The sequence below is a fragment of the Rissa tridactyla genome, chromosome 12 (genome assembly GCF_028500815.1).
Source record: "Rissa tridactyla isolate bRisTri1 chromosome 12, bRisTri1.patW.cur.20221130, whole genome shotgun sequence".
NCBI classification, from domain to species: Eukaryota; Metazoa; Chordata; class Aves; order Charadriiformes; family Laridae; genus Rissa; species Rissa tridactyla.
The window spans coordinates 17,027,888-17,052,419 of record NC_071477.1 but is presented as its reverse complement, the minus strand read 5'-3'; the positions used below and the strand labels follow the sequence as shown (position 1 = coordinate 17,052,419).

At 58.4% G+C, this 24,532-nt stretch overlaps 1 protein-coding gene across 12 annotated transcripts in view; it reads left to right on the top strand.

Annotated features, from left to right (window-relative positions):
* Nucleotides 1-24,532, top strand: part of CHD6 (chromodomain helicase DNA binding protein 6) — a 93,550-nt gene that overhangs the window by 54,621 nt on the left and 14,397 nt on the right. For 10 of the 12 annotated variants that reach the window (XM_054218149.1, XM_054218148.1, XM_054218159.1 and 7 more), the window contains 21 exons: nucleotides 132-281; nucleotides 587-708; nucleotides 1,296-1,539; nucleotides 1,989-2,165; nucleotides 4,279-4,422; nucleotides 5,210-5,465; nucleotides 5,960-6,170; nucleotides 6,651-6,846; nucleotides 7,365-7,529; nucleotides 7,938-8,117; nucleotides 9,363-9,473; nucleotides 12,780-12,982; nucleotides 13,404-13,603; nucleotides 17,404-17,563; nucleotides 17,952-18,041; nucleotides 19,031-19,134; nucleotides 19,836-19,965; nucleotides 20,251-20,311; nucleotides 21,046-21,103; nucleotides 21,776-21,995; nucleotides 24,058-24,266. In XM_054218149.1, the coding sequence (XP_054074124.1) occupies nucleotides 132-281; nucleotides 587-708; nucleotides 1,296-1,539; nucleotides 1,989-2,165; nucleotides 4,279-4,422; nucleotides 5,210-5,465; nucleotides 5,960-6,170; nucleotides 6,651-6,846; nucleotides 7,365-7,529; nucleotides 7,938-8,117; nucleotides 9,363-9,473; nucleotides 12,780-12,982; nucleotides 13,404-13,603; nucleotides 17,404-17,563; nucleotides 17,952-18,041; nucleotides 19,031-19,134; nucleotides 19,836-19,965; nucleotides 20,251-20,311; nucleotides 21,046-21,103; nucleotides 21,776-21,995; nucleotides 24,058-24,266 (3,391 nt within the window). The remainder of the gene's footprint in view (nucleotides 1-131; nucleotides 282-586; nucleotides 709-1,295; nucleotides 1,540-1,988; nucleotides 2,166-4,278; nucleotides 4,423-5,209; nucleotides 5,466-5,959; nucleotides 6,171-6,650; nucleotides 6,847-7,364; nucleotides 7,530-7,937; nucleotides 8,118-9,362; nucleotides 9,474-12,779; nucleotides 12,983-13,403; nucleotides 13,604-17,403; nucleotides 17,564-17,951; nucleotides 18,042-19,030; nucleotides 19,135-19,835; nucleotides 19,966-20,250; nucleotides 20,312-21,045; nucleotides 21,104-21,775; nucleotides 21,996-24,057; nucleotides 24,267-24,532) is intronic. The other 2 variants (XM_054218151.1, XM_054218160.1) reach the window with 1 other exon arrangement.

Genomic DNA, 24,532 nt, shown 5'->3' with positions numbered 1-24,532 from the left:
TTGGCGCAGGGGTAAATGCAGGGCTGCTGACGACCCCGTGACTTGCTCTCAGTCGCAGGCTGTGCCCTCTTGCTGGGGCTGAGCGGCCGCGAGCCCTGCGCTGTCTCTGAGCCTGTCTCTCTGCCCTGCAGGAGGTGACTCACTACCTGGTGAAGTGGTGCTCACTGCCCTATGAGGAGAGCACCTGGGAGCTGGAGGAGGATGTCGACCCAGGGAAGATTAAAGAGTTTGAAGCCCTCCAAATCCCTCCAGAAAACAAGCACATGGTAACGTACCCAGAGGTAACGTACCTGGCTGGCAGCTCGCTGCCCCGAGCAGGCAGGGACTGTCTGTGTCTTGCCAAGGTCTAGCAGTGCTGACCTTCTTGTCCCTGCTGCTGCAGTGCAAGCCCCAGATCCTCCCCTCCGGATGGGTTAGTTAGTAGGATCCAAGGGTGGGATTCAGAGGCCAAGACCTTGCTGTGAATCAGCTGTCAATGACTGTTCCGAAGTGTTGTCCTGATGTGCAGCCCCAGAAGCGGGGTCTGGCCTCACTGGGTGTTAGTCTCTTCCTCTCCATGGACCTTGCTCCTGCTTTCGCCTCCTAGGAGCGCCCGGCATCTGAGTCCTGGCAGAAACTGGAGAAGTCCCGGGAATATAAGAACAGCAACCAGCTGCGGGAGTATCAGCTGGAGGGAATGAACTGGCTGCTCTTTAACTGGTATAACAGGTGAGGAGGGGCTGGAGCCCTGGGCTCCCACAAGGCATCCTGCTGACAGTGGGGCTCTGGTGTGTGCAGTCACGGGAGCAGCAGAGCTGAGGAGCAGAGATGACAAACAAGGGCTTGACAGAGCAGCCGCTGAGACCTTCTGGTGGTGGAGCTGGCAGGCAGCTGCCAGAAAAATTGTGTTTGTTTTAGTTTTGCAACTGAGTCTTTAGGAATGTTTCTCTATGGTTAATGAGTCTTGGGGACAGTAGGGCTTAGCTATGGGTCTAAGGTACACCTGATTTTTGGCCCATCCCTGTGGCAGGAGTGCAGGAATGTGCACGTTCTCAGCTGCAGCAGGCCATCAGAGGCATCTTTCACTGGCTAGTGTGCACTCAAAGGACAGCATCGTTCAGACTAACTTTGAGTCCGTCATCTTGCAAGATGTTGGAGGTGTGACTTAGCCAGACCAGTTTGTGACGCTGTACCAATCTGCAGGGTCAGAGAGGTGTGGGTGGAGGCGATGTGCGTGACATCCCATCGAGGAGTTGGTGACAGGGTGATTCCTGCCCCTGAGAGCCACGTTCACCTGCCCCTGTCCATCTCCGCAGGAAGAACTGCATTCTGGCTGACGAGATGGGGCTGGGGAAGACAATCCAATCAATCACCTTCCTCTCAGAAATATTCCTGATGGGCATCCATGGCCCCTTCCTCATCATCGCACCTCTCTCCACCATCACTAACTGGGAGAGGGAGTTCCGCACCTGGACGGAGATGAATGCCATCGTGTACCATGGCAGCCAGATCAGCCGGCAGATGATCCAGCAGTACGAGATGGTGTACCGGGACACACAGGTGATTGACACACACAACACTCCCAGGACGCAGCCCCCTGCCCTGGCTTCCTTTACTTGGGAAGCACTGAGCTACCTGTGGAGCTTGTGGTTCATCTGGAGAGGGAAAGGTGATCTTTTAAGACCCCTTTGGTGGCATGGGCTCAGGGCGCACTGTGTATGAGTGAGGAACAGGCCCAACTCATGCAGAAAAGAGAAAATGCAGCAGAGCCCCAGCTGCAGTTCTTGTCCAGGCCTGTTTGTCTGCCCTGAAGCAGTGTCTGGTTTGAAGAGATGCAGCCTGCGGCCTCCGAGGAGGCTTGCAGGAAGCTGCCCGCTGCTTGAGAGGGGTGAATCTGGGGAAATCCCAGCTAGGAGCCCGATCCTAACACTGATATGTTGACAGCACGTCTGACAGTGTCCTGCCACCCTGCAGAAGTCAAGCTCTGCATATGGTTTATGTCTTCCTAGGGTAACCCTCTCCCTGGGATCTTCAAGTTCCAGGTGGTTATCACCACCTTTGAGATGATCCTTGCCGACTGCCCGGAGCTGAAGAAGATCCAGTGGCGCTGTGTGGTCATTGATGAGGCACATCGCCTGAAAAACAGGAACTGCAAACTCCTGGAGGGGCTGAAGCTCATGGCCCTGGTGAGCATGTCCTGCCCAGGTTCACGTGAGAGCAGGGTGGGCCAGAGACGGCCATGCCTAGCAGTCAGGTACCACTGCCAGCTGCTCAGGCCCAGTGCCAGGGCTGAGAGCTCCCTGTCGGAGGGAAAACAATCCAGGACACATCAGGTCGCAGTGCCAATGATGGATGGGGCACTGGTGCCCTGCAGCCATCACAGACTCCTTTTTGCTGAAGTGGCATATGAACCCACAGCGGGACAAGTCCCCCGATGCATCTGTGTGCAGTCCCTGGCAGAGCACTGCTGGGCTTTGCAGCGCAGCTTCTGGTGCTGCGGCACGCGGAGGCAGTTGCTGACCGGCCGTGCACAGCATCTTCTGGCCATGGTGTGCCTCGTACCCTGCGGTGAGCAAAGCCGCAGTATTCAAGCCGGCTTCTTACTGCTCTGCAAACATGGGACCGGTCTGTGCCAGGGATCGGGGTGCAGGACTGTGGGTGGTGAAAAAGGGATCAATGAGCTGCTCTGAGAAATGAATTTGGATGTCCGGCTCCTTTCCAGCCCTGGGAAAGGCCATGCTGCTTTTTGCTGGACTGAGGGCCATCAGGGCTATTGGATCTCCCAGCCCTACCCAGCTTCCATCACACTCACCTGTATGTAGCTGGACCAGGCCTCCAAAAATTGTTAGTCTTACGTCTCCAGTTCCCAAAGACCCTGCTCTTTCTGCATGACCCTGTGTCTTGTGCAGGTCCCTGCTGAGTTGTGAGCAACCTGGGACAAAGCAGGATTGCTGCTGGCCCACCTTCATAGCCATCACCTTCCTTTGTACAAGTCCTGTGGAAGCCTCCCACCTTGCAGTTGCCCTTCTTTCATAACTGGTGACTCCTGGGGATGCTCCCTGCATTAGATTGGGCAGAGGAGTAGCCTGAGCAGTGAGTGAGTGCCCAAATGTCTGACACTGCTGGGACAGAGCAGCTGGTGTGCCCAGGGAGGCAGCACCCAGTGGTGCCTGAAGCCAGAGCCTGTGGTGCCAGCGCATGGAAGGGAGTGCGTTCTCCTTGAGGGGTCATCCGCTCCTCACACTCCCAAGTCTTGGGAGGTTGTCTGGACCCCTGTCTCCTTTTATTGCGCATGTACCTCCATGTTGAACCTCTAATAAAAGCTCACCCTTGTTTCCAGTGCACACTTGACGTAGTCATAGAATCATAGAATCACAGAATCTTCATGGTTGGAAAGGACCTTGGAGATCGAGTCCAACCAAACAACCTACAGTCTCTGCCACTAGAGCATGCCCTGAAGTGCCACATCTCGACGTTTCTTAAACACCTCTAGGGATGGTGACTCAACCCCCTCCCTGGGCAGGCTGTGCCAGTGCCTGACCACTCTTTCAGTAAAGTAATTCTTCGTAATATCTAATCTAAACCTCCCTTGCCGCAGCTTCAGACCATTTCCTCTGGTCCTGTCATTATTCACCTGGGAGAAGAGGCCAACCCCCACCTCTCTGCACCCTCCTTTCAGGGAGCTGTAGAGGGCAATGAGGTCTCCCCTCAGCCTCCTCTTCTCCAGGCTAAACATGCCCAGCTCCCTCAGCCTCTCCTCATATGCCCTGGTCTCCAGACCCCTCACCAGCCTGGTAGCTCTCCTGTGTGCCCCTGGAGGTCCCTGCACATGCTGGCCCTAGCAGCAGGTCCCTGATGCCCCTTGGTATCACGTGGCTCTGGGCCATGTTCCCTCTTGTTCTGCCCGAGCCCTGAAGAGGGACATCCTGCCCTCAGGTGCACGGAGGCTTGGGCTGTCAGCGTCCCTGACGGACGCCAGCACAGCCCTGCCTGAAGGTCTCGTGCCAGGGCAGGGGTGAAGCCTGGGGGCAGTGTGGGATTCTTGGTTTTGGCTGTTGTTGCTGCACAGAGCTGGGCTGGGACACGTCCAGGGGAACATCCTGGGAGCCACAAGACAGTGCTGTGTGGCAGTGGCTGGGTCAGGGCTGGCACCATGGCCAGGGGAGCCTTTCAGAGCGCGTGTGTGTGCCCTCAGGCCACCCAGAGTACTCCTGAGGCTGGAAGACAAGGAGCATTGCGTTCTTGGGACTCCTCGGACCCAGCCAGTGTGTCTGAGTTCTCAACTTGTTTTCTGTGCAGGAGCACAAGGTGCTGCTGACAGGGACCCCCCTGCAGAACTCGGTGGAGGAGCTCTTCAGCCTCCTGAATTTCCTGGAGCCACAGCAGTTCCCCTCAGAGACAGCCTTTCTGGAGGAGTTTGGAGACCTGAAGACAGAGGAGCAGGTATACCTAGAAGAGTGCTGGTGGCACAGGCCGCTGGGGCCCATGGTCACCAAGCCAGGCATGCGCTCAGACATGAGCTTCATGGAAGGGAACAGGACAGTCTCATGCCGGGAGAAGCAAACTTGTGACAGAGCCCCCAACACTGCTTTGGGGAGGGGAGACCAGCCTGTGCCAAGGCAGTGGTCTGCTCCCCACCTAGCTTCCTACTGCCCCTTGCATGCCTGGGCAGCACAGCTCACCCAGCTTTCCCACCTGGTGTGTCCCTGAGACTAACAGGAGTGTAGAGAAGTGAAGAGACCAGTAAGTCCATGTGTCAGTCGCCCTTGTCAGATTCCCCTGGGGAGCCATCCTCCAAAGGTCCCCTTGAGCGTGGGTCTTGGAAAGCAGCTCAGTCCCTTGGGCTGTCTCACTGCCGTTTGAATGTCTGGCTTAAGTGGAGATTGCACAAAGGTCATCATTCTGAGGGAGCAGGCATGGGCACGTGGAGCAACCATCATCTCAGCTGCTGTCAAAGCTCTCAGCTCTCCTCCTGCAGCAGACACATTTACCCAAGGCTGCTGGCAGCAGAAGCACGTGGAGTTCGTGGCCTGGGGCTGGTGACTTATGTGCCTGCCCCAGGGAAGCCAGACTCTGAAGTTGTCTTGTCTGTCAGCAGAGCAGCTGCTTCAGGGTCGTTTGTAGGGGGTTTCCAGCCTGGGGATGCTCTAGTGTTGCAGGCCCCTCCGCTGTTGTCACTGTGTGCTTGCCGTGCAGGGAGGGCAGTGAATCTCTGCGCTTGCTCTGGCAGGTGAAGAAGCTGCAGTCCATCCTGAAGCCCATGATGCTGCGACGGCTGAAGGATGATGTAGAGAAGAATCTGGCACCCAAGCAGGAGACCATCATTGAGGTGGAGCTGACCAATATCCAGAAGAAATACTACCGGGCCATCCTGGAGAAGAACTTCTCCTTCCTCTCCAAGGGTGCCAACCAGCACAATATGCCCAACCTCATCAACACCATGATGGAGCTGCGGAAGTGCTGCAATCACCCGTATCTCATCAATGGTGAGGACTGTGCACAGGAGCTGTGGGGGGACGGATATCACTGCAACATTTACTGGTCGCTACCTGAGAGCTCACCCAGCTTGGGAGCCAGCTCAGGCTCTCATGCCATCTGCCGCTGGTGTGGTTGTACATCCAGGACCAGCACAGGATGCAGTGATCTGCCTTGTTGTTCTCATGGGCAGCCCAGCTCCTCGCAAGTGCTGCTCGCTGGTGGGCACCTCAGGGTCTTGCGAGGCTCGCTGTGTTTGGGGGTGTTCTCGCGTAGGACCCTCTCCGACATCTCAGCCTGGCTTGTTCTGCCAAGAGCTAGTGTAAGCCCTGAAGAAGGACTAGAGTCACAGGAGTGGAGGGGCTTCTGGAGGTCTCTAGCCGACCTCTCTAGGTCTGATGGGTTCTGTTGCTCGCATGGTGGCTTGCTGTTGCCCTGCATGGGAGGCTGGGGGCAGCTGCACTGCCAGCCTCGCCAAGAGCTCACGTCTCTTCTCACCTGGCAGGGGCAGAGGAGAAGATCCTGGAGGACTTCCGTAAAACACACAGCCCAGAGGCGCCAGACTTCCAGCTGCAGGCGATGATCCAGGCAGCCGGGAAGCTGGTGCTTATTGATAAGCTGCTTCCCAAGCTGATCGCCGGTGGGCACAAGGTGCTCATCTTCTCCCAGATGGTGCGCTGCCTCGACATCCTGGAAGACTATCTCATTCAGAGGCGGTTAGTACGGGCTTCAGCACTCACCACAGCTCCTCCACATCCTGCGCTGTAGATACAGAGTGCAAATAGACTGGGGGGCATTTGGCCATTCTGTGCCCACATACCAAAGGGTTTGAGGTACAGGCTGCTGCTGGTGGGTGCAAAGACCCCAAAGCTGGGCAGCTCTGAGCTGTCCGTTCTGCATTGTCCAGTGCTAGTCCTAGGAGTAACCGACTGGAAATAGGCCCTTCCCTTGGTCATGGTTCCCATGAGTCCCATATCCATGCACCGTGCGTGGAGTCATGATGATTTTGCCATTATAAGAGGAGCAACTTCTGTGAACAACCACAGTGCACGCAAGCTGATGGGGCCTGAGCCTCCACGTGTGCACAGCTCCTGCCACTGAGTCCCAACTGCCTGCATGCCCACACACAGCCTGGGGGAAGGAGCGAGAAGGACCCTGCTGTGACCCTGCTCTTGCCTCTTTCCCTCTCGGAGCAGGTACACCTATGAGCGCATTGATGGGCGGGTGCGTGGGAACCTGCGCCAAGCTGCCATCGACCGCTTCTGCAAGCCCGACTCGGATCGCTTCGTCTTTCTCCTGTGCACGCGGGCGGGTGGGCTGGGCATCAACCTGACCGCTGCCGACACCTGCATCATCTTTGATTCAGACTGGAACCCACAGAACGACCTCCAGGTAACGGGCCGGGCTGGGAGAGGCTCCCATCACTCAGCTGGGGAGGGAAGGGCGGCAGCCCCCGGCTGTACTGGGCATGGGGTGCTGTGCTGGGAGAGCCAGCAGGAACCAGGCAGAGGGGATGTGTCATGGGGGAGATCACGGTGTGACTCTAAAAGCACACATGGGCCACAGACTAGGCAACACTTTGTCCATACCTGGTGTTGGAGAGGGTGAAATGTTGGGTGCCCCCCATCTGCAGAGAGCCAAGGCTCCAGCCTGAGCCCCGTGTCCTTGCCCGGGGGTGCAGGAGTCTCCGATTCCTGCCGCACAACCACACGGGCCTGACGCTAACCAGCCCCCGCTGGCAGAGCCCTGCCAGGTCAGCCACAGGCACTCGATGAGGCTGCTCTGGTGGGTGGGAGCTGACTGTGGCTCAGGTGGGTGAGTGGTGGGTGGTGGCACGGGGTGCCACAAGCCACGCAGTCCCCATCTCGCTGGGTTCACTGTGCTTGACGCTGTGCTCTCTGCACTCCCAGGCTCAAGCTCGCTGCCACCGGATCGGGCAGAGCAAGGCGGTGAAAGTGTATCGCCTCATCACTAGGAACTCCTACGAGCGGGAGATGTTCGACAAGGCCAGCCTGAAGCTGGGCCTGGACAAGGCTGTGCTGCAGGACATCAACCGCAAGGGCAGCACCAACGGGGTAGGTTCGCTGTCAGAGTGGGACTTGGAGGAAGGGAGGTGCTGCGAGAGAGCACTCCTCCTTCCCCTGCAAGCCACTGCCAGGTCGGAGCAGAGACCTGGGCAGGCTTCTGGGGAAGGAGAACCCAGTCCCACGCACTCACATCGCTGCTGTTTGGTCTGGCAAGCTGTCCCTGCACTGCCACAGGGTTGTGGGACACATGTGGGTGCTGTGTCTGGGTGACATGGACTGAAATTCCTGGCAGTCCTTCAGGCAGCATTTTGAAGTGACCTCTGTGCTGTCGTAGCGGGAGGTCTGGGTCAGCCTGGGGCTTCTCTGCCCTCCCTCCTGGGGCAGAGGGAAGAGCCTTCTCCTGTGCAGTGCCCAGGGCAGCTGGCCAAGTTGGTGATGCCCCTGTGTTTTGGGCAGGTTCAGCAGCTCTCAAAGATGGAGGTGGAGGACCTTCTGCGGAAGGGTGCCTACGGTGCTCTCATGGATGAGGAGGACGAAGGATCGAAGTTCTGCGAGGAAGACATCGATCAGATCCTCCAGCGCAGGACACAGACCATCACGATCCAATCTGAGGGGAAGGGCTCCACCTTTGCCAAGGTGTGCTGTGCTCCACTGGGTGGGAAGGGGGACTGCCCCCGCGGTGGTGGGGGACACTCTGGGGCAGTAGTGGTGGGCTGACCTCCTGCCTGGCTGTTGAGATTTGTCTGCACGGAGGCCAAGCTCTCCTGCCTGTCCCGCTGCACCCAGGAGTGAGACCTTGCTGGGGCACAGCAGCAGCGTGGTCTCCTGTCTCACGGGTGGTCAGCAGAGCATTGAGGAGGGGGCCGCCAGCCTGGGTGGGTGTTGTGAGGCTGCCCAGGAGGGTTCAGCTTGCCAGCTTCCACTTTCCCTTTGAAGCTGGCTCAGGCTGCTGAGAAGGCAGAGCAGGGGCTGTCCTCCAGGTGCTGGGCAGTGCCAGGGTGTGCTGTCACCAAGCTGGGGGTGTGGACGGATGCAGAGCTGCTCTTGTGTCCCAGCTGGGCACTGAGGGTGGAGGGTTTGCTCTTCTGATGAGCTGAGGACTCCTTGCCATGGTAGCAGGCCGTGCCCGGAGCTAGACCCTCTGCCGAGAGCTATTGTGGGCAGGGTCGGACCTCTCCTTGGGAAGGGTGGATGAATTCAAAGCCTGGGTGAGATCCAGGCCTGAGCTGGGCTGATCTTCTACTCATGGGCCTAGTTTATTTGATCTGGAGCCTGTTACCTGCCCTGCCCTTCCGGACACCGGTGCTGCCCGGTGCTTTGCTGAGCAGAAAGGCAGGTGGAGACCTGGGCTGCCAGTGATGTGAGGAGTTGGGGTACTTTCAGCACAGCCCTCCCGCAGTGCAGCCCGTCTCTGTCTCCAGCCTTCCTCTTCTGCCGCTGTGAGACCTGGCTCTGCGGAGAGACCCCCAGGGTGGTGGCGGGACCTGGCTGCTGGCCTGCACGGTGCCCGAAGCTGGGTGCTGCTGTGCCACAGGAAGCTGTGCACGCCGTGGGGCCCTGACATGCCGGCAGGAGAGACCTCGAGGAGCCAGCTCTGTGCCACGCTTGTGGCTGGTGTCCACTGGGGGCACCTGTCCCTCCTCCTCTTGCGGGTGGCACAGCCCAGGCTCCATTGCCAGCAGGTCAGGCAGGACTGCAGAACGGAGGGGTTCAGCTCCCTTAAGCAAACAAAGAGCCCTCTGGCATGTGTCAACATGGCACGTAACACCCCATGGCAGTGGGACTGTGCGCTGCAGACAGATGTGTTAGGGGTCTCTATATGGGGGGAGGCACATCTAGTGGTGGGTTGCACCCTGTTCACTCCTCTTCTTTCCCTCCCAGGCCAGCTTCGTAGCATCAGGAAACAGAACTGACATTTCCTTAGATGACCCCAACTTCTGGCAGAAGTGGGCCAAGATAGCAGAGCTCGATACAGACGCCAAGAATGAAAAGGTAGGATGCAGCTCGTGGCCCACGTGCTCCACAACTGATCTGACACCGCCTGGCGTGGTCTCCAGGCAGGAGCTGTGCGCTTCCACTGGGCTCGTGAAGGGATGGGTGTTAGGCATCAGGGATTACTGCCGGGGAAGACTGACTCATGAGTGCTGGCTAAAGCCGCGATTACTTTCGCCGCATGTAGGCCTGTGTCCATCTGGTATTTGAGGGTGCTCCTGTGCTCCCAGCTACTTCTAAGCCTGCTTAAGGGGCGACAGTTGAGGCTGGCAACTGTTGAGAGGATCAAACAGCCATTGCAAGGGCATGCCTGTGAACCCAGCAGACTGGTGTGACTGACTGTGTATGAGCTGGAGCTTGTGCCGGAGTTTCCCACAGCACAGGCAGGCGTGAGCGCCTCCGGCTGCCAGCCAGGGCAGCTGGGGCTGGGGATCTGGCATGGAGCAGTACCAGGACAGTCCCATGCTGCCCTCCAGGTGCCAGCTCTGATCTCCCAGCTCAATGGCTGTCTCACCAAGCCCAGAGACCTTCGTTAGCCCAAGGCATGCCAGGGGCAAGCTGCCATGTGCGCAAAGGGGCCCCAGTGCCATCTCTTGCTGTGGCTGGGGGTTGGGGTGAGCAAGGCTCTTTCCACACAACCATTCCCCAGCCCAAACCCATGAGCCCTGGCACCCTGGGCAGAGGGGAGCATTTGGCCAGGCAGTGCTGGAGGAGGCCTGGCAAGCTGACCTGAGTTTGTATACTACAGCCCTTTGAGCCCCGGGGCTTGCAGTGCTGGACACATTCGTTTCACCACAGGCTTCCACCACCTCAGGTCTCGATGGCTAAGGAGGTGGTGTTTGTCATGGTGAAGCTCACAGCGCACCCCGGCTCTCCCAACAGCGGGCAGAGAGGAGGCCGTGCTGCATGCAACTGCTCCCACTGGCCCGGGCCCCCTCTTCTCTCCCCGAGTGGCCCTATAGGCCCTTTGCAGGGCCACATCACCCATGGGCCTGTTCAGGGAGCCTTCAACCCAGCAGCACGTCCAGCCATCTAGTGACCTAGAAGCAAAGTGGACTTGCAATTAGTTGAGGCACGTGAGGAGCAAGTAACATCAGAGCAGGCGGGTCCCTGGAATCGGTCGTGCATCACATAGTCCTGTTTAATACCAAGGTAATAACCGTAATAACCGCGCTTCTCTGGTGGGATTTATTCATAACATTTCATGTGTGGGTTCCAGCAGCAGCACGGCAGGATTTTGGGGAGCTGCAGTGGTACGACGGTGCTGAGACACTGCTGATCAAGAGGCTTGTGTCAGGCACACCGGCACCCGCAGATCCCAGCCTCTCGCCGGCTTCGTGGATATGAGGGCACCCCTGGAACTGGGGGCCCTCGCTGAGCGAGCACTGGGCTGTGGTACTGTAGCGAGGGCAGTGTACTGGCTGGGCTGGAGCGGGCGGTGGGTGCTGGCTGCAATGCAGCGCCTCTTTGCAGAAGAAATGTCTCTCCCTGGTGAACGTGCCAATGCTGTGAGGGCTGTGAGGCGCCGTGCCGCTTCCCCACCTCGGCTGCACTCACAAACCAAGGCAGGTTGCAGGGAGGTTGAGTGTCATAACCGTGGCATCGCGGTGTGTGGATGTTTGGTCTGGTTTGGGTCTCAGAGCTCTGTCCTAGGTTAGAGCAGGCTGGGGGGACGGGCTGCCAGGGGCTCGGTGCCTCAGGGGATGGACGCAGCCCTGCGTGGTGCCTGCCGATGCTCTCTTTTGCTCAGCTTCTCGTCCGCTCTGAGCAGGAGGGTGCAAGCGAGGTCATGTGGGCCCTGGCAGCACAAGGGGTGTCGTGAGAGGAGCTCTGCCTTGGGCAGCTCCTCCGGTACTTCCCCCGCTCTTACAGTGTCAAATACTCCCTCCTGCTCCTGGGTGGATATTTTCCATATCCAACTGAATACTAGCCATGTTCACCCAAGCCTCGGGAGTTTGAAGACCGTGTGGGTCGGGTTCAATATCCAGGCATTGCTCTAGAAACAAATCTCTCTAAAAGCTGAATGTTAGTAGGGATGAAGAGAGCTGCCCAGGGCTTCTCGTGGACAGATGGAGCGAGTGGGAGTAGGTTTGGGTTGTGCCACTCCTTCCTCCGTTGATGTTTGCAGCCCTGCTGTCCTGCCTTCAGGGATGGGAACGAGGAGTGAAGCCAAGTGGGTCTGGCAGACCCATCACCATGTCTGGGTGAGGGGGTTGCGGACTGTAAATGAATGCTCTTGGAGTCTTGCGTTTTGCCCTCACTGGCCAGTTGGCTCTTTCCCAGCAGCAGTTGTGGGCAAATGTGGCAGCTGGAGCTCCAGTGAGCCGGTGCTTGGCTTCTCCTGGCCTGGTAGCCGAGCTGCTGGAGGTTCCCCACATGCCTCTGGGGAGCATCTCCCGAGGACAGTGTCTTTGTTCGCGGCCCCTGCCGGCTCTGCCCATGAAAGGAGCTCTCTATGTGACTGCTGAGGTGGAGCTGGGAGGGTTGGTGACTCTGCGGTACACACTGCGGACAATTGGGGTCCCATCTCTGCTGGCCCTGCTGAGCTCGTGGGCTTGGCTGCAACCCGGGCCTCTCCTCCTGGCTCCATCGAGTGCAGGGCCCGGCAGCCGGCTTCAGTGCAGCCCCAGGGCCTGCCAAAATTCCAGGTAAGGCAGCAATGCCGTCGAGAGAGTGTTAGACAGCAGCAAGAGGGACGCCCTGCAGCTCAGCAGAGCTCACCGGTCCAGTAGGGAGAATGGGAGAGACGGGGGGGTGTGCATGTGTGTCCTACGTGTTTGAAATCCGGGCAGATTTAGATGACATGGATTCATTCGACAGGGTGGGGGGAAGGAGAGGAGGCAGGTATGTGCTATGTAATTTCATATTGCTCCCTTCTGCACCTTTTTGGAAGCTGCCTTTCCGCTTCCAGCCCACCTCTCCCCCCAACACAGGAATCACACCGCCTCCCGCAGAGCGCTCGCTGGGCGCAGGCAGTGCTGGGAGGGCCAGGAGGATGATTCAGAGCTGAATCAGCTGCTGGTTGTCAGCGGTTTGAACCCAGAGGGCCTGATTTTCAGCCCTCCATTGTTCAGGCTGAATTTTGTGCTGGCCAGCAATCGTCTCGTGTGTGGCAGAGCCGCACACAGGTAGTTTGGGGCGGGTATCCCAGTGGGAAGGTGATGGCTAGCCACAGGGCTGGCAAGCCGGGAACCAGAGGCATGAGCAGAGCAGGGTGGCAGCGTGGAGAAGAGGACGTACTGCGCCCTGGTGGAAGGCAGGTGTTTCTGCCCCTACCTAAGCACGTTCTCCCCTCTGTCCCTCCAGGAGAGCCTTGTCATCGACAGACCCCGGGTGCGGAAGCAAACTAAACACTACAACTCCTTCGAAGAGGACGAGCTGATGGAGTTCTCTGAGCTGGACAGTGACTCGGATGAGCGACCCACACGCTCCCGGCGCTTCAACGAGAAGACGCGGCGGTACCTGCGGGCTGAATGCTTCCGCGTGGAGAAGAACCTGCTCATATTCGGGTGAGAGAGCAGAGAGTGCGGCCCCTCCCAGAGAGTGCAGCCACAGCCTCCAGCTGCCCCAGTGCGCACATGGGCCACTGGCTGTCCCAGCCACTTTCTGTCCGTCCTGCTTGCAATATCCCCTCCTTCCAGCAGTGACCTCCCTGGCGCGACCTGGGCTCTAAGCGAACATTTGGGATGGAAGGAGAGTTAGCAGGGCAAAGCATGAGCTGGCAGTCAGCGCTTCCAGAGCCGGCTCGTGCTTCTGCCCTGTTCAGTCCTGGGCAAACCTCTCCCCCTCTCTGCTCCCATAGTGTGAAGGCAGAACGTCCCTATCCAGGGCAGCTGGCAGGGCTGTCCTCCGAGCGAGTTCCTGGAGAAAGGTACTGGTGAGGTCTCTTAATTGCGCAGGAGTGTTTACTCTGTGTTCCTGTTGTTCCAGCTGGGGACGCTGGAAAGATATCCTGACCCATGGGCGCTTCAAGTGGCACCTGAATGAGAAGGACATGGAGATGATTTGTCGGGCCTTACTCGTCTATTGTGTCAAACACTACAAGGGGGATGAGAAGATTAAGAGTTTTATCTGGGATCTCATCACACCGACGAAGGATGGCCAGAACCAGGCTCTGCAGAATCACTCAGGTATTGCGTGTTCTCTCTGCCATTGCACCTGTACCCGCCGCTGCTGTGCCAGCCTGTGAGTCCGGGGCTGCAGAAGTCAAAGCGGAGCTGATTCAAACAGCCAGTAAGCAGTTGCGCTTGAGCACTGCAACTCTCTCTGCACAGAGAAAGTGGCTGCCATGGGACTGACCTCCACACTGTCCCTCAGAGCCAGCGACAGGGGCTGGCTGGGTGCGGGAGGCTGTTTCCTGGCTCCCAGTGCCGTGGTTGGCGCAGAGAGAGCCTTGTGGTGGGAGCAGAGCTACCGTCCTACTCTCAAGTGGGCACTGCTGAATTTTCTCTGGCCTGTGAATACTGTCAGGGTTCCCCCGTGCGGGGAGACAACCGGGCCGTGAGCCGATCACACATCGGGTGTGATAAGCGTGAGGGTGCTTATCACAGTCAGAGCGTAGACGTGCCTGGCTGTTCCTCAGGGCATCGCGGGACGCGACGTGGATCGTTGTGCAGGGATCCGCCCTGTGCCTGGTGGCAGTCTTGGCACTAACAGTAACAACTCAGACACCAGAAGCAGCACTTGCAGCTGCGCCGGAGAAGCTGGCGGTGCAGTCTGCGCAGCCATCTCACCCCAGGTCGCCAGCTTGTGTCTCCTCTCATCATGGTTCTTGTCCCAGACATACTGGTCTGCAGTCCCTGTCCTGATGGGTGGAGATGCAGTGTGGGGTTGTCCCAAGAGCTCTGCAATGCAGAATCCTACCCAGGTGATGCTGCCTTCTCTCACTCCATCTAGCAGGACCCTTTATCTCAGGTTTGGCTGTGCCCTCCCTATTCAGAGGACTTGTATGCCTATTTTCCAGTGTGTGCGAGGTCCGTGTATCACAGCACATGTCCAATTTGTGATTGCATCTGCAGTCTGTTGAGTGGAGGTTTCCCGTGTATCCTCAGCTTCAGACCGGGGCCACCCAGAGCCTTCCCCAGCCCTGCTCTCCCCCTGTCTCTGGCTCTGCCTGGGCACTGGGACACTGCGCATTCCGCCCCCCTGCCCGCAGTGCGGCGTCTGCTCTCTGTAGGCGTCCCTTGGGGCTGGAACAGCACAGCAAATAGAGCCCACTGTGCAAACAGCACCACGCAGCCACGGTGGCTTTTGTCTTTAACAATATGAAGACAGAGCTGGTGCTGGCTCCTTGGATCAGCTGGAGGGTTGTGGCCTGGGACACGTGGTCTCTGCCCGTTCTGTGTCAGAGGACTCTGTGCTGACCTGGCAGCACAGTGCCTGCGTCCTGCGGCTTTCAGGGCAGGTGAGTTGGGCTGGGAGGGCCGGCTGGGGGAGGCCACGGCCCTCCCTCGGGGTGGTCAGAGCCTCTCGGCTGTGTGCTGCTTGTTGTGCACTTGTGATCTGTGCCACAAGGTGAGTAGCGAGGGGGCTGGGACTCTCCAGCCTGCTTTTGGGATCAGGGAGCTCAGCTGAAACCTGGGGCTCATGTTTGGAGATGGTGGAGCAGAGGGAAGGCTGTTCTGGAGTGGTGCTGTTGCTGAGCCCTAAGAGTGTGCTCCCTTACTTACTATTAAGAGCTCTTACTTGGTGCTTAAAACTCGACATTTCCTTCTGTCTGGAAAAGTCAGACTGGCTCTACAGTGTGAGGTCTGAGCGCATGGCCTTCAGTGGCTTCCTTAAGTTACTCCGGTCACCTCCGACAATGTCAGTGCTGCCTCCTGCTCTTGCCACACAGCCCTGCCCGGAGCGGCAGTGGGACTGGACTTGAAAGCCCTGTGGGAAGCAGAGCAAGAGTCAGAAACAAATGGACTGATAGGAATGGGCTTGATTTAGATAATGCCAAGTAACAAAAAAGCCACAGTTTCTTTGGAGGCTCAGGAATGCTTTAGTGCAAGAGCAGCAGTAAAATTGGATATTTAGCAGGGGGAAGCAACCAGGAGCTTCTCCATCATCTCTTCAGAATGGCTTTTCCCACCTATGAAACCTCCATGTGGTCTTGCAGAGGGACAATGAAACCCTCCAGCCTCACCTCAGGAGCTGGAGGAGAGCAGAACCCTCCAGCATGGAGCAGCCACGCAGTGGCTGCTGCTGTGGCTTGCCGAGGAGCCTGAGGTGCCACTCGTGTTTGCAGAGAGATGACCAGGTGAGACATGCTCTGGGCCTCCCTGATGTGCAGAAAGCAGCAGCAACCTCCAGCCCTTGCTAGAGCATCCTGGGGCTGTTCCTTCTCAATCCAGTATCCGCTTGACTACAAAGGGCTACTACAAAAGGCTACCAAGATGATGAGGGGACTGGAACACCTCTCTGATGAAGAAAGGCTGAGGGATTTGAGTCTCTTCAGTGTGAAAGAAAGACGGCTGAGGGGGGACCTTATCAACGCTTATAAATACTGAAAGGGGGGTGTCAGGAGGATGGGGCCAGGCTCTTTTCTTTTCTTGTCCTGTGCCCAGCGACAGGACAAGGGGTAACGGGCACAAACTTGACCATAGGAAGTTCCATCTCAACATGAGGAGGAACTTCTTTGCTGTGAGGGTGGCGGAGCCCTGGCACAGGCTGCCCAGAGAGGTGGTGAAGTCTCCGTTTCTGGAGACGTTCAGAACCCGCCTGGACGCATTCCTGTGCCACCTGCTCTGGGTGACCCTGCTGTGGCAGGGGGTTGGACTAGATGATCTCCAGAGGTCCCTTCCAACCCTGTGTTCCATTCTGTGACTCTGGTACTACAAGGGGTGAGCACAGCATGCAGGCAGCCCAGCTCAGAGCTCTGCACTGATCCAGCCCCGTCCTGCCTTCCATCCTGGAAGAGGCCAAGCTGCTGAGGAAGCGGCATTCGCCCGGAGTTCGTTGGGCTGATTCAGCGCTGGAGACAGGAGCCCTGGTGCCCGCTGCAGGCCTCCAGCAGCCCCCTGGGCTGGAGTTACAAACTGTGCAGGTGTTGAGAACATGGTGATGCTCTCTCTTCCCTGGTATCTCAAGACCAGACGGATGGGATGGGACTGCAGAGGCACTTCTTTCCCCTTCGCGCACCTGGGCAGGAGAGGACACCTGCAGGACCCTGTCTCAGAAGCAGCTGCCCAGGGAGGCAGCTCATCCCTCTCAGAAGACTCCAATAATGACCCCACCAGGTGTTTTTTCCACATTCTGCTGTGAACTCGCATCTTATTTCAAGGTTGAAAATGTGTTTAATTTTCAGCTTCAGCCACTGGATGTCATTTTATCTTTGTCAGCCAGATGGGACTGCGCTCCTTTTCCTTTTGGTGTCTTTGCCAAGTGTAAATATCCCCTGCAGTGATCTAGTTCCCACGCAGCCCTCCTCCTGATGCACGGAATAGGAAACAACCCTTACAGATCAGATCATCAGGATTGTCTTCTGGTCTTTGATCATTTGGGAGCCTCTTGTTTGAACTCTTGTCCCAAATCACTGTGTTGTCCCCGTAGGATGAACTTCAGAGCTGGTTGTATGGTGTCTAGGTAAGGCTCTAAGAGCTGTGCCCAGGACCAAGGTCTCTTCCGTGCTTCCGTGTGATATTTTTATACATCAAGGGGCCATGTTATGCTTTGGGCTCAGCATTGCATTGAGAACTCACAGCAGTTCAGTTTCTGTGGTGATCCCCAAGTTTTTCTTGGAGACGGAGCCTCCCGTGCTCTGCATTTACCCTGTGCACTTCCATCCTGGCTCGTCAACCAGCGGCCAGGAGCTTTGCTCAGCCTCCTCTAGCTCCCCGGCTCTGCCGCCCTGCCTGGGCACCGCTGCACCACAAACGTCTCGCAGCGGTGCCCAGCCTGGCCCACAGTGCCCGCGGTGCTCACTGGCTGCCACTTGCTGTTACAGGCTTGTCAGCACCGGTGCCCAGAGGCAGGAAGGGAAAGAAGACAAAGAACCAGATGCTGCTTCCCGAGATAAAGAACGCAGACTGGCTCGCCACCTGCAACCCCGAGGTCGTCCTGCATGACGACAGCTACAAGAAGCACCTCAAACAGCACTGCAACAAGTGAGTGCAGGAGCCCATGCCGTGGGCTGAGAGCCTTTAGCATGGGGAGGGTGGGAGGGAGCTGCGAAGGGCTCGCAGCCCACGCGGGGTCACCGTGCTCCAGCTGCTGGACCGCTTTTGGATGGGAGTCGTGTCCTCCAGCTGCAAGGCCCCGGCAGGTCACAGCACTGGGCGCTGCGGCGTGACAGCGCATGTCCAGTGCCTGTCCCACTTTGAGCAAGTGGGTCCTCCCGTGTGGGAAGCACGGCGTTGAGCAGGTTTCCCAGGCCTTGCTGACCCTCGGAGTGTCTCCCTGCAAACACTCTGGCGAGGGCTGTTGGGCCAGGCCCTAGGCTGGCATCTGAGCACCTACATGCTAGCGTGCGTTCCTCTCTGCTGCCCCGGACAGGGTTCTGCTGCGGGTGCGAATGCTCTACTACCTGAAGGCTGAAGTGCTGGGGGAGGCCGCGGACAAAGCCTTCGAGGGGACCCCTGCCAGGTAGGGACCTTACGGTGAACCCCTGCAATGCTTCTCGGGGAGGTGATGGTGGCACTGGAGCACTGCCACTGCCACCTGGCCCAGCCACTTCTGGGTCCACCACGGCTCTGGGCGAGTCAGACCCTGTGGTCAAATCGCCAGGTCTTGCTCAGGCAAAACTTCATCCTTAGACGGCAGCTCTGCCTGGGCAGGGACCGCCACCATGGCAGCCCTGTTGAGGCAGCGGTGCCAGCCTGGGTGGTGGTGAGGACACTCGGGGACACCCTGCAGCCTGCAGGAAAATGTCTGCCTGTGCTGCCTGACAAATTGGCCTTTAATCCAAGGTGGGAGCCCACAGAGACTGTGCCCGGTTCCCAGGGCCAGACCTCGGAGCAGAGCATGCCCTGTTGCTGTGGCCTGTAGTCCCTTCCCAGCGCTTCCCCCCGCAAGGGGGCTGACGTGCTCTGGTGATGCCACTGAGCTTGCCAGCTCCTGACCTGCCTGCAGAGACTCGGCTCTTGGTGAGAGCACAATTCAGAGGGAACTGTGATGTGCTGAGCTTAAATTCCTTGAGCAGGGCCTGCTGCCTTCCCCAGCACAGCTCCATCAGCACGAGTCTGTGCGGAGAGGACGTTGCAGCCCGCCCCACCAGATGTGCTTTTGGGGCTGGTAGGTTTGAAGTGGTTTCCCCCAAGAGATGTAGATAGGATCTCCAGTCCTCTGGTGTTGCTTGGGTGGGAGGGGAGAGGGGCTGCGTGGCCTCCCCACCTCTGGAGAAAGAGGATGGGGAAGGCAGTGGGTTGCGGTGGAGCCGAGGGTCCAGCTCTCTGACCCTAGGGAGACGTGCATGTCCCCCATGGCAGGTCCCCAGGCCAGCCTTGCATTCATTAGCTGTCCCCAGGCTAGCGAGTGATGGCTCCTGTCTCCCCCTGCCCCTGCCCAGCAGTGCCCAGTGCGCTCCACTGTCTAGTGGGGCTGGGAGAGGGGCGTTCATACCTTGTCTGCCGCAGGGAGCTGGACGTGCTGCTGCCGGACATTGACTATGTGGAGATCCCAGTGGACTGGTGGAATGCTGAAGCTGATAAATCCCTGCTCATCGGCGTCTTCAAGCACGGTGTGTACCCAGCTTGTCTGGTGGGTGCTGATGTGTGAGAGGGACCTGAGTGGAGCACCTGGCCAGAGCTCTGGTACCTGGATGCTACGTCATGTCAGTGCAAGGGGCAGAGCGGTGGCCACACACCATAGCCACACAGGGCCAAGGCAGCTCTCCCCCGGCGCTAGCAGCTGCGGCGCTGCCGGCTTGGTCGGGTGGTGGGGCAGGCGCACTGCGGTGCCCAAGGTGGTGATGCCTTATCTCATGGCCGACTCCTCTGGTTTGCCAGGAGGAGCAGTTTGCAGTTGCCCTGTGAGGGTGAGGAGGAAGGCACAGAGCCTCTCCCGGCATCCCCAGCCTTGTCACGAAGTCCCTCTGCGGCTTCCAGGAGCCACAAGGCTGTTTGTTCCCAGCTGCAACCTGCTGCGGGTGCTGTACCCAGCCCTCCAGGCGCTGCGCTGCCTACCGGGCAAGGCTGCCTGGTGGGATGGAAAGGCTCACCTTTCTTTTTGCCTGCTGGCCAAGGGCTGCAGAGAAATTAGCAGCTTTCGGGAAAGCGTTCTGAATTTCTGGGGGTGAGAATTGCCCGCACAGCAGCGCAGACAGAGGGAGAGCCAGGTGGGGACCTGTGTCCCACAGAGTAGGAGTTTTGCCTGAACCAGGCTCAGGCTTATGGCTTTGTGCTGTCTTTCTCCTTTTTGATGGCCTGTGGCGGTCGGCAGGTTACGAGAGGTACAATGCCATGCGGGCAGACCCGGCGCTGTGCTTTCTCGAGAAGGTGGGCATGCCGGACGAGAAGTTGCTCTCTGCGGAGCAGGGCGTCAGCGACGGGGCCCAGGATGCTGCCGAAAGGTGGGCAGGGGATGGAGCTGCGCTCGCAGGGGCTGTCGGGCTCGCTCCTGGGGGACATGGTAGCAGTGGGGCAGTGCTGTGGGGTGAGCTGTGCGGGGAGGGGGAAGGAAGCAGACTGTGCATCTGAGCACAGCGGTCGGGGGGAGGCAGGAGGGAGCTGGCTTCCCAGTATGAGGTGGAGGGATGGCAAGAGCACCAGTTCTCTGCTCCCTCCTGCCGACGACTGGCACAGCCAAGAGGGCTGTCCTGCCACCACCAGGGACTATAATTCACTCTCTTACCCAGGGGCAGCATGGAAAAGGAAGAGAGCGGTGGAGAAAAGCTGGAGGGGCTGTCAAAGCAGGAGGTGAGCGAGATTCACGGTGATCGATTCACGTCTGCTGCTGCCCGGCTGCCCTCCCGCCCCGCGCTGCAGGCTTGGCTCTGTCAGCTCTGCTGCGGGGCACCAGGGAACCAGCGCTGCCAGAGCCCCTGCTCTGGGCTGGCTTTGCCGTGCCGTGCACGGACTCTGCCCCACACTGTCTGCGTCGTCTCTGCTCGCTGGAGCACAGCTTCTGCTGTTGCCTCTGTGTTTCCAGCAGACCTGGGCAGCATTCGCCTTGAGGAGCTGGGGGTGACTGAAAGCTGGGGACGGCCAGGGGTGCTGCCTCTCACACTGCCTCAGGAGCCACGTGGGCCCCTGGCAAAGGAGTCGAGGGCGTCCCAAAAGAAGTGGCCCTGAAGCAGAGGAAGAGCATTGAACAAGGCAGCACGGGGGGGTGCAGGGTTTGTTTGAGCTGCGGAGGCTGTCACGCTGCTGCTGTCCTGGCCTGTGTCACTGTGTGGACCTCCCCTGCAGGCCCAAAATGAACAGCACCACCCCTCTGAGCTGTCACCTCCCCTGGCCGTGCAGCTCTGATCCCCTGGGCTGAGGGCAGGCAGTGACTGCGGCCAGGGGGCACAGGACACGCAGCCCTGCCCGTCCTGCCACCTTCTACTGCTTCTCCTGCCACCCTGTACCCTGACAGGGCCGGGTGGGCTGTGGGTATGAGGGGTTCTCTGCGGGGCTGGAGAGCCCTCTCTGATGGTTTCCTTCTGCAGGACGTCGTGGCTGCTGGGGTGGGCGAAGCCAGTGAGAAGCGGGATGAGCCAGCGGCAGGTGAGGCCGTATCTCCCGCGGTGCGGCGCGTGGTTTCCCAGGGGCTGGCATGGCACAGACGGAGCCAGAGCGCTGAGGCAGGCGCTGCTGGCCGGGGGGGACATGCTCTTGGGTTGGGAGGACGAGCTGCTCTGTTAGGGGGTGAGGTAGCTTAACCTGGGCAGACTCCGGTTGGGGACCCTCCTGTGCAGTCACGTGTGAGCCAGGGCAGGGCAGCCAGGGTGCCGAAAAAGAGTGTTTCCAGCCAAAGCCAGCCAGGGGTGACTAGAAGACATTGGCCTGGCCTTGTCCATGCAGTTGCCTGCATGAGGTGAGCATGCAGGGTCTCTGCAGTGGGCAGTGCTGGTGAATGCCGTGGGCTGGCCGGCCCCACTGCTGAGCAGGGAGCTGCAGTCCTCTCCCATGCATGGCCTGGACCAGAGCCATCCTTCCTACCCTGATCTCTGACTCTGGGCTCTCTCTGAAGAAGCTCAGACACGGTGAGGCTGTGAAGTTTTCGGGGTGCGGAGGCCCAGGAATGGTCTCCCCAGCCCCCCACTCATGACTGTGATCCCTGGTGTCCCCTGTGGGAGGGGGAAGGCGGGAGGGAGCTCTTGGAGCTGGCCGGAGGCACGTGGGAACCTGTGGCTTTGAGTGTGCATTAAATACTAATGTCCTTGATGATGTTTGAAGCCCAGGATGGCTCCGACTCAGACAGATCCTGCTGGCCTGTCTCATCTGCCCTCACAGCCAGACTGCGGAGGCTCGTCACCGTCTACCAGCGCTGCAACCGCAAAGAGCTGCCTCCCCGTGCTGAGATGCTGGTGCCCGGTAACCATGGATACTGGCTGCAGGATGAGATGTTCAGAAGAGCCTCTGAGATGGACTCTGTGAACAAAGAAATGCAGAAAAGGTAATGCAGCAGAAGGTCCTTTCCGAAGCTGATTTAGGCCAGTTGAAATCCTTGACCCCCTGGATTTACCCAGGTAAACGTCACCACGGCTGTTGTGCAGCAGCTGCCCACATGATGGAAGCATGTGGGTCCTTGCTGGGCAGGGAGTGGTTCTCCCAGCCGTGAGAGAGCCTTGTGGCTCTGGCATCCAGCCTGCACTGTAGTTTGCAGGTAGCAGCTGGTGGCATGGTGAAAGGATGCGAGGCGACAGCTCTTCAGGGTCAAATCCAGCATCTGCTGGGCCAGAGATCGACCCACAGCCCCAGCAGAGCAGGTGCTGCTGGGTGTTGTTGTGGGCTTGGGACACGCTGTGGATGAGGGGTGACGGATGGGCGCTGTCACAGCCCACGTGCGTAGCCTTTCTGACCCTCGTGGCTCTCATGCTGCTGCGTTAGCCTCCTGCCTGTGGCCTCAGGAGCCCAGTGGTGGCATATCCTGGTTGTGGTGTGCTCCCATTTCGTTTGCATCCCTGTAAGTGGAAGGATGGTGGGACCATCCTGGCACCCTGAGTGGCTCTCTGCAGAAACCGGGGAGGGTGTGCAGCGGGGTGATGCTGCTTCCATCGCTGCCAGGCGATGCGCAGCCCTAGGACTTCCTGAACTGCAGGGACTCTCGGTGGTCAACAGTTCTCGATGGCTTTGTCCCCTGCAAACCTGTCCCTATTGCAGGAACCCCCGTAACTGCTTGGTATCTGGGCTGCCCTGTGCGCTCTGTTCATGGCCTCCTTGTATTGAAGCTGCCCCAGCCCAGTGATCTTCCCTCTCCCCTTCCTCTGGACCTCTTCCAGTTGTACTGTCCCCTCTTCAAGTGGGGTATCAGTGGTTGTGCTGTGGACACCGCAGCAGCCTGGTATTTCCTGCTCTTTAATTCTATGGGATTTTTATTTTTTGAGTCTCCTTACAGGAGCATCCTAGGCAGTTTCCCACCAACCTTTCATTTGAGGCCTTTCAACAAATTCCCCATTGGACTCCTTAATTTGGATCACTGATTTTTTTTTTTATTTATTTTCTTCTTGTTATTCCCCTTTTTGGAATGAAATATCACCACGGCCCCTGGGAGCAGGAGTGGAAATGCTGGTCTTGGGTGGGGAGCGCTGTGGGTGTTGTCACTCTGTCTGCTCTCCCGTGGCGTGTCCCAGCTGCTTGCTGGTGCTGCTCAGAGCTGCAATTCAGAGGAGCTGAGATTTGACTCGAAGCTTTCTTCAGCCCATGGCACTCTGCTTTCTCTGACGTGACCTGCTCCTGCGCTTGCCCTGCAGTTTGCACTCTGGCCTGTTCTCTGTGGCCTGTTTCTCTGCACTCCGTTTGCCCAGGGCTGTATTTGCCAGGACGCTCTTCACCGTCTCTGTCCTGGATCGTTCCTTTGAGTGATCCCCTTGAGGTGAAACCTCAGACAGTCCAAGCCAGAGTGAAAGCTGTGTCTAACAGTGCTGTAAGTGACCCCCCACCCTGCCATCACCACAGCTGCTTTCCTCAGTGGGGAGGGGGTGACACACACCCCTGGCACCCAGGAGTCCACAGGAGTCAGCAGGGTGGATGGTGTTTGTTACTGGGACCCTTACAGCAACGAACCCCAGTCCCAGTTTCCCTCTAGAAGAGGCTGGATTAAACCTGCGTCCTCAGGACCTTCCTTTCTAATTCCTGGTACAGACAGTTGGCCTTTCCATGGGGGTGGTGAGACAACTTGGTGTAGCAGGAAGCGGGTAGGTGAGACAGGTTTGTGCCTCCACATGGGCAGCACAGCCAGGAGCTGTACGTGGTGTTTTTTCAATCAGCCGAGAGTATTTTTTTAACAGAGAGCTCAGAGCCAGAGGACCCGTGGCCTGCGCTTCTCCTCACTATGTGCCGTAAGGCAGAGGATCTCAGGTTGTGGTGGTCTCCCCGGTGTGCTCCTCTTGGCACCTCCCCCCAAACTGGTGGGCAGTAACTAGATAGTCCTTTCTGAGCCTCTCTGCCTGGTGCCTTGCCCATACTGGGACCAGAACACGTCTCAGTGGTGTTCATGTCTCCTCCCTGCCCCACAGGTGGACCAGGAGGGAGCAGGCAGATTTCTACCGCACCGTCTCCTCCTTTGGGGTTATCTATGACCAGGAGAAAAAGATCTTTGACTGGGCCCAGTTCCGAGCCATCTCTCGACTGGAGAAGAAGACGGATGAGAGCCTGGAGAAGTATTTCTACAGCTTTGTGGCCATGTGCAAGAATGTCTGTGGTCTCCCAATGTGGAAAGAGGATGGTGAGTGAAAATTGACTGGCCCGTGGGAGGGTAATAGTAGATCCATGTAGCCATAGGACAGAAATGGTCCCACTGCTCTTGTGGAGCAGGAGAGCAAGGGAGGAGTTTCAGGGACAGTTGGAGGCAGTGGGATGCCACGCTGGGCTTGCAGAAGTCACGTACGTGTGTTTCTGGCTGCCTTGTCACCACTGTGTACCGCCTCCCCAGCGCAACAGGAAGGTAGGGCAGCCCTGTGGGCTTCGGCCCCTGCTCTCACAGGTCTCACG